Source organism: Apis dorsata, unplaced genomic scaffold (assembly GCF_000469605.1).
Source record: "Apis dorsata unplaced genomic scaffold, Apis dorsata 1.3 scaffold_69, whole genome shotgun sequence".
Lineage (NCBI taxonomy): Eukaryota > Metazoa > Arthropoda > Insecta > Hymenoptera > Apidae > Apis > Apis dorsata.
The window spans coordinates 214,997-223,832 of NW_006263367.1; the positions used below are offsets into that span (position 1 = coordinate 214,997).

Below are 8,836 nucleotides of genomic sequence, written 5' to 3' on the forward strand. Positions count from 1 at the left end.
GCTCAATAATCTTTCATAAATATTTAACATCTAACTATGAGCTACGATCAATTCGTTTTAAAACGTGACTTCGGAACAACTTTGAAACTATCGTTATAGTAAGTTTTCGTAATAAGAAAGTTGATGGTGAAACCAAGATAGAAACATTAACATTAAGTAGGTTATCATGAATCAATAACGAGTTGCTAACCACTGTGATTCGAACTCTATTTAGCTATTCTATTTCATTGTTCCAATCCAAATGATATCAATTTTAATCAATATATTATTTTGTCAAATCCTTATAGATTTTATACGAAAATAACGTACTTCAGCTGTTTTATATTAGGAAATGCAAGTGAATTTATCCGGGATCCAATAAATTCGCCAAGTATGTACTCCTAGGTATTTCAACTTGAATCTGCTATTTCATTCCTTAACAAGTAACGTTATTACAAATTCCCTTCTTTATTCTTTTATTCTTTATTCTATAGAGACCAGAAAAACTTCTGTTCCTCCTTATTCCTAATCCCATTTTTATATTATATAATATAATGGAATAGAATAATGTATATTATTGTCAAAAAATTATTACTCAATTGACGACTAATATTGGATTACATTTTAATTTAAATTTTCAGTATATTTTATTTGATCAAGTTTGTTTTTTATATTTTTACCCCCTGAAAGAAAATCCGGTATGGTCTAGTGGCAAATTTTCAATTTTTCCAACTATTATTACAATTATTTTCAATATATTTTTTTATACACAAAATTCCTCCATTGGTAAATTGTCAATTCTTGCATTATGTTTTAAATAAATTTCCAGTATATTTTATTTAATCAAGCCTGCTTTTTATATTTCTATATTTCTTGAAAGAAAATCCGGTATAGTCTAGTGGCAAATTTTCAATTCTTTCAATTATTATTACAATTACTGTTTTATGCATAAAATAATTTTACTTCTTTTAATTTAATATAATTCCCAATTTAATAAACTTCTAGTATATTTTATTTATTTATATATTTAAGCCTGTTCTTTATATTTTTACTCTTTAAAAGAAAATCCGGTATGGTCTAGTGGCAAATTTTCAGTTCTTCCAACTTTCAATATTATTACAATTGTTGTTTTATGCATAAAATAATTTTACTTCCTCCAATTTAATATAATTTCCAATATATTTTATTTATTTATATTATTTAAAGTTATTTTTTATTTCCCCTGAAAGAAAATTCAATATGATCTAGTGGCAAATTTTCAATTCTTTCAATTTGCAATATTATTACAATTATTGTTTTATGCATAAAATAATTTTACTTCTTCCAATTCAATATAATTCTCAAATTGGCAAATTTTCAGCTCTTCCAACTATTATTACAATTATTGTTTTATGTATATAAAATAATTTTATTTCCTCCAATTTAATATAATTTCCAATATATTTTATTTATTTATATTATTTGTTATTTATATAATCATTATTATATATATAATATATCATTTATTATTTATATTATTTTTATATAAGGTTGTTTTTTATTTCTACCCCCTGAAAGAAAATTCGGTATGATCTAGTGGCAAATTTTCAGCTCTTCCAACTATTATTAATATTATAATAATATAATTATTGTTTTATGCATAAAATAATTTTTCTTCCTCCAATTGAATATAATTTCCAATATATTTTATTTATATATATATTTAAGCCTGTTCTTTATATTTATACACCTGAGATAAAATCCAATATGATCTAGTAGCAAATTTTTAGCTCTTTCAACTATTATTACAATTATTCATAATTGTAATAATATAGTCTATATATATATAATCTATTGGCAAATTTTCAATTCTTCCAACTGTTATTACAATTATTATTTTATACATAAAATAATTTTACTTCTTCTATTGATTTTCAGTCCTTGGAACTACAATTACAATTATATTCACTATATTTCGTGCAAAACATACTACCACGCAAGATATTAATTTCTACGATCAAGAAACAAAACTTCACTTCCTTACAACTCTTGCTTCCACCCGAAGCAAAATCGAGACTAACAACAAAACCCAACGACTTCCAACTTCGCAAACACCATAAAAAAAAAAAAAAAAGACAAGCATCCAACGTTCCTCCATGTCTGCTCTCGAGCAATGGCAATAAAACCAAGCCATAAAACCCACTTTAATTCGACTGTTCAACCACTGAACATCCACCAACGTTTATTGAAACGTTTCCCCAAATACCCTCCTCAAGAAAGCGCGCCGCGACTTCCGACTTTCGAAACACCTTTTCGAAATCCTCGTTCGAAACGAAACGTGTTCGTGGCGCGATTCCAAAACACGGGAAAACCCGGGCGAATCGAGAACCGGCGGCCGCCAATAATTACGTTATAACCGCGATTCGTGGTGAGGGCGGGGCGAGGGGGAGGAGAAGGGGGAGGAGAGAAGCCGTGTGTAATCGCGCGCGATTATGTTACACCGATGTCGGTCAACTCTTCCCTTTGACTATCGATCAGTGCATAATAACGCGGGAATAATGAAACACGTGGACGGGTGGAAACCGATTATTCCTCCCCTTCCGCGATCGGGCCAATGATTATTGACGAGGGGAAAATATTTACCTCGAATGATTCGTATTCGTGGATAATAAAACGGATAATAAAAATTATTTGCAATATGTGTAGAAATCTTTTTTCTTTTTTTTTTTTGGTATTAAATAATCAATGATAAGGAACAAGGATTGCAATGTGTTTCTCATTTTGAGAGAATTTTGGAAGATTTCTTCTCTTTGGAGTAGAACAATTGATATATAAAAATGTTGAAACTTATTTATTAAGTGTTTTTGCGTTTAGAATGAGAGAAGGATATTGCTTCTCTTCGTTACAAAAAAATAAAGAAAAATGAATTCGAGAGAGAGAGAGAGAGAGAGAAAAAGGATTAATATGGAGTTCGACAGAGACGTATTCGGTGTTTAAGTAAACGTAAGAATAACCAGAGATCTCGAACAATGGATAATCGAGGAGCTAGGGGAAGAAAAGGGAGGACAATTTTCAGGACAAAAGTCATCCGGCGATAGCGAAACTTCTTCCTGGCGAGGAGGCGAGCAATCATCTCACCAGGGAGGGAAAGAATGGAAAACTCTTTCCCATCATCCACGACAAAAACACCAGCTCGAATACGGGTTCAATTTCGTTATAGACTCTCGGTTTTTCCGCAAACAGAGGGGCATAACAGAATTTTATCATTCCGTGTGGATGATATTTTTCGGAAGACAAGAATTGCTTTTCCCTTTCTCCACGTTATAATTTTATTCTCAATAATCAGCAAAATATTTGTAACACACGTGTACGTGTGATTATAACATAATCTTTAATATTCCTTTCAACGTAACTCCTTTCCTTCCCTCCCCCGTGATAATGGAGTGTTTCAATTTTTGATGGAAAAAATTAAATTCCTAAGACGCAGTTTTAGACACAAGGGACCAGCGGCCATGTCCCACTTTTAATCGTATAAATAAAATCGAACAGATATTTCGTACGAATTGATCAATAGGCATGAAAGATGGAATGCTAGGTTACTTCGATTCACGTGTATTTGAATATTTTTCCATTTCACGATCGAATTTATCATGAAAAAGATAATCGATAATCTTTATAAATTCATAAATCGAAAAACGACGAACAATTATACGTGTTAAAAAATTAACTTGAATCGTTAAGAATCTCTATTCGATTTATATATAAAAGTATAAAAATTATAAACGTAATAAAATAACAACATCGAAAGATATAAATTGGCGGAAAGGAGCTCAAAGGCATCATTTACAATCCTCAGTCCTCAGCGTTGGAACTTAAATTCGCAGAAATAATACTTCATTAGCACTCTCTTTCGTGATAAACTTTCGAGAGTGAAAACAGAGAGGGGGGCCGGTTTCGCTTCATTTTCAGAAATTAACAATGCAAATGTCGCTTTTGATCGCTGAAAAAGGAAACAGATGGGAAAGAAAGATTGGATAACGTTTAAGGCTACTTTCCCCCGTGATAAAAAGCTGAATTGAAATTTCTTGGGATTGAATCAAGTTGGAAACGATGGATTACCTTGAACTCGAAGATACTTGGAGTAAAATCGATGACTTAACTTATTTTACATTGTATACTGCGAAAAGGGAACTTTGTTATAGTATTATCCAAGCAGATAATTACGTTTAAAATTGTGCAATCGGTTCGGCGTGAACTGTTCGAATATATTTGCATTAAATGAATGTGACAAAATTCGTTCGAGCTAAACGCTTGATTTATTAAATAAACCGATTAATTAATCTTATCAGTTTGACATTGTACCGTGCTATTCACAAATTTTGTTAATCCAATATCAATTTGATCAATTTTTTCGTATCTTTAATTTTCTTCTTTCAAAATTATAGCCAAAACAAAAATGTTTCGAAATTTCAATTTTTATTTTCAGGTAAAAATAATAAAACTTTTTCGTATCTTTAATTTTCTTCTTTCAAATTTATAGTCGCATTAAAAGAATCCCAAACTCCATAGTGATTTCGAAATCTCGATTTCCAGGTAAAAATAAAATTGTTTAATAAAAATGTAATAAATATTTCGTACTATAAAAGTTAGTGTATTTTGTAAAATTATCTTATTATTAAGATTCCTTTTCCTCCCTTCGTGACTTCCTTTCTCTACATTTAAAACGACGTATCAATAATCTTACAAAGTTTATCATCCGTTTCTCTTTCACCGGGTAAATGGAATATCAAAAATTAATGCAATACACATTTACTCCCAATAAAATTCTGTAAACTAAATCGAACTAAATTTTCTTTTCCCTTAAAATTTAATTTGCACGATGAAACAGAAACGAAACTAACGAAAAATTAACTGGAAGGATAATTCGAAGGAAATTTTCACACCTTTCGTTCCAGTATCGCCCCTTCAATTTTTCATCCAAATGTTCATGCAAATGCATACGCGCGCAAAAGAGAGGCGAAATAAAAAAAAGAGAGAAAAAGCACGAACGAGACACACTTCTCTCCTTCGTGAAGGAAAATCGCGTGAATTTTCAAGAATTTCCAAGAAAAATCCAAGGACTGGAAATAGTTTACACGGTGAACGAGTCTGCACGTGCTCCCCCTCCCTCTCTCACGCCGAACACTTGAATTCCCCTGCCGGGGAAAACAAGCGGTCTAAAGCGTGTTCGTGGCGCAAGTGCGTGCTAATGACGTCGTTAGTCATTCGACACGCTGACAATTGCTAGCCGAAGGAGGGAGGAGTCTGGAGGGAGTCTCACGGTCGAGCACCGTGTCTCTATCCGCAATTATCGCGACCTTTGCGATTCGAGGCGAGACGGGACGATTCGGATCGATCGTTTCTCTTCGAATTCAGGGGACGTGCTTTTGGGGGGGAAAAAGAAACGGCGGAAATGGAAAAGTTGCCGCCCGACTGGACACGCGACGTTTTTCAATAACACCGCCTTTTGACCATTGTGATTTAAATGGAGATTCTCGCGCGGGGAGAAAAAAAAGAATTTAAGAATCGACGACTTCTCGACTCTCCTTTGTTCTTCTTCTCTCTCCTCCGCATAAATTTTACGAAGTTGAAACAACAGTCTCGTAACTTCTATCCTCTAATATTCATTGCCATGCGAGAATTTGAATTCTATGTTTGTTAAACACGATTAAAAAAAAATTAATAATAAAATAAACAATTATACAATTCAATGATTATTAATTTGGCTATTTTTATAGATTGTCCTAGTAATAAGGATATCATGACGATATATTTATTTATTTAATATATTCTATAGGGTGTCCCAAAAATATGGAAACACTGGAAGAGATTCGAAAATAACTTTTTCGAAAAGTTTCACGATTTCAGACAAATTTATTCATCGTTTGTCAATCCTTCGAAGGTTTCCTGCGGACGTTTAACAAGGATTAATTAAACAGGTCAGTTAATTCCAACTCGAAGGATAACGAGCAAATATAATTTCGTGAGGGAAGTCGATTAGGCGTGGATAGTTACGCAGGACCTGTCCGTTTAATTGGGCTAAATTCGAAGGACGATTGCGAAAGGATCGTTTTGATTTTTCCCAAAGTTTTTTCCCTTCGTTGAAGGGGAATTATATTCATCAGGGATTTGAGAAGATCTAAGGTTCCAGTGTCTTTATCATTCGTCGCGAATATTAAATTTTATCGATTTTAATATCCAGAGTTAAAATAAGAATTAATCTTGTCAGATTGATAAATAGAGTGAAAATATTTGGTATTTATATTTTCTCGAAACGTTTCCTCACTTGTTATCCCTTTTCCTTTCCACAACTCGTGCAAGATTCCGTGCAAATTGAAAAAAAAAACTCCATCTTAAGTTGGAGAAAATCGAATTCCAAAATTCAATTATCCAATTACATAATCGAGAATTATTGTATCTTCGTTTTTCCTTTTTTCAAATTATCGATCATCAACGAATAACCTCGATATTATTCAAAATTTCCATTACCCACGACGGGCAAGTCGAATATATCTCGGATGAAAAATTCGAAAACTGTTCGAAATTAAATTTTACAACCCGTTCCGAAGGCCGGATTGGAAATCCATAATTCCAAACTAATCACCCTCCGCGATCGATCCTCCTCGAAAAATTAACCCCCTCCCCTTCGAATAAATCGCGGAGGCAGCGCGCGTGGAAATTGAAAAGAGGAATCCCAACTTCCTCCCCCCACGGGGAGAAGAGCAAATTTCGAACGATTTCCATTATAGAATAATTTATCCCTCCCCCTTCTACTCGGAGATGAAGTTGTCGGCCCTTGTGGCGGAACCGCGATGCGCCCAATCGTGCATCGAATCGTGAACGCGGCGTAGAATCGCGAGGGGATCGATTCCACCCCCTTCCGCCCCTCGCAGCTGGAATCGCTCGCACGCATCCCTCTCTCTCTCTCTCTCTCTCGCAAAATTAATATTCCTTCTCTCTCCAACGGTGCAACTTACACCGTTTTCGAGTGTAAACTAAATAAAACTCGACACATTCTTACCAACCAAAACCTTCGTTACGATAAAAATTTCACGATCAGAAATCGTGAGATTAAAATAGGCGGAGAGTAGTACTCACGTACGAATATGTTGCTCAACAGTGTGGCCGGTAGGCAGAACACGATGACCAGGACGTCGGCCACCGCGAGGTTCACGATGAAGAAGTTCGTGACGGTCCTCATCCGGGGGGACCTGTACACCACGGCGATCACGAAACTGTTCCCGATCAGACCGACCACGAATACTAGAACGTAAGCGACACAATAAACAGCCGACATCGCCATGCTGTGCCTGTACAATCTGTCCACAGGTATGACCGGCGCGTCAGCCGCGGTCAGGTTCGCCGTTTTGCTCGCGTTCAACAGGCCCCCCCCGTGCCCCGCCTCCATGGGCGGCCTGCCGGGGCTAGTGGCGAACGCCTCGGCGATCAGGTTGTTCAGATAATCGCCCGCCTCTTCCCTCATCTGGAGGAGGGTGGAGACGGTGGCCGGCGGGACGGCCGACCCCGTCGTGCCCGGCCCATTTCCGTTGTTGCTCCTTCGGCGGGGGTCCACGTCGAACTCCTCCGAGTCCGGCAAACGAAGCGATGCCATCTCCGCGGGGGGAGACGGTGGTTGAAGCATCGGGGAGGATATATCTCGTTCGTCTACCGTTGTACAAACGAACTCCGCGTCGTTTCGACCATCGGCGGCCGACGCACCCCCACCGCCCCCTTTCCCCTCCCCCCTTTCTTCGAGGAGCCTCGCCTCCTGGAGGTTACCGAATTAATTCGACGGAACGATAGCTGGTGGACAGTGGATTCACCGGATGGAAGTCATATCCCGTTTGGGGAGAGAGGAAGGGAGAGAGCGCGCGGGTTCGACGGGTTCGACGCTCTCCTCGAGAGAGAGAGAGCGTCAACTGGCACGTGCACGAGAGCCCATCGAGGCTGGCCGCATCCCCTCGTATCGAGCGCGGGAGAGCTCTCTTTGAGGCGAGGAACGATTTCGATCGAGGAAGGATGAGAGGGAGAGGGAGAGAGAGAGAGAGAGATTTGGAGGGGGTGCAGAGGCGAGCGTGTGTGGAGAGGGCGCGAAGAGGAAGTTGGAACTGGAGTTACGATCCACACTGTTAAAGGTGTCCCGCGGCCGAATGCTGGGCGACTAATGAGCTTGGTTTAGAAGACGACTGCCGACTGCCGCGAGATGCACCCGTAGCGGCGAGCTGTCTGCCGACTCTGCGCGACTGCGCAAGCGTACCCGTCCACATGCACCCGCATGCGAGCTACAGGAGGAAGATCGCGAGCGGCAGAGCGCAGCTCGAGGCCGGGAAATTGGAAGGATTTCGGGCGAAACTTGTTGTTGGACGAAGGTAAGGGGAATATTCGGAGGAATGGAGAAAGGTGTAAGGTGTAAGGAATTAGAATTTCTTCGATTGATTCGACTTGTTCAAACTTTGATCACGTGTCAAAGATGACAAGAAGAAAATTGGTCGTTGAACTTTTTCGAAATTTTGAACTTTTGTTTGTTATGTCCGAAGAACTTGAAAAACTGAATAAACTAACAAAGTAAATCTAAATAATAAATGCACAAGTATAAATTATCTGTACATTTCTGAAAAAAGAATCTATCTTTATATCTTTCCACCCATGATTTTACATCCTACTTTCGTTGTATTCCATTTTGAATTCTTGTTATTTCGATTATTATTGATGTCTGAAGAACTTGAGAAAATTGAACAAAGTAAAATCTAAATAATAAATGCACAAGTATAAATTATCTATATATTTTTGAAAAAAGAATCTTTATATCTTTCCACTCATGATTTTACATCGTACTTTC

The 8,836-nt window shown here is 37.3% G+C and overlaps 1 protein-coding gene and 1 long non-coding RNA gene across 2 annotated transcripts in view; one reads left to right on the top strand and one right to left on the bottom strand.

Moving 5' to 3' along the window:
• The window catches only part of LOC102671200 (neuropeptide SIFamide receptor-like), a 73,237-nt gene extending 65,545 nt beyond the window's left edge, over positions 1-7,692 (bottom strand). Inside the window, exon 1 of the mRNA XM_006610120.2 lies at positions 7,096-7,692. Coding sequence (XP_006610183.1) covers positions 7,096-7,639 — 544 coding nt within the window. The 5' untranslated portion in view covers positions 7,640-7,692. The remainder of the gene's footprint in view (positions 1-7,095) is intronic.
• Positions 1-7,977, top strand: part of LOC116186883 — a 22,960-nt gene extending 14,983 nt beyond the window's left edge. The window contains exon 3 of the long non-coding RNA XR_004151931.1: positions 7,858-7,977. This is a non-coding gene — a long non-coding RNA (uncharacterized LOC116186883). The remainder of the gene's footprint in view (positions 1-7,857) is intronic.
• Positions 7,978-8,836: the final 859 nt, after the last annotated feature.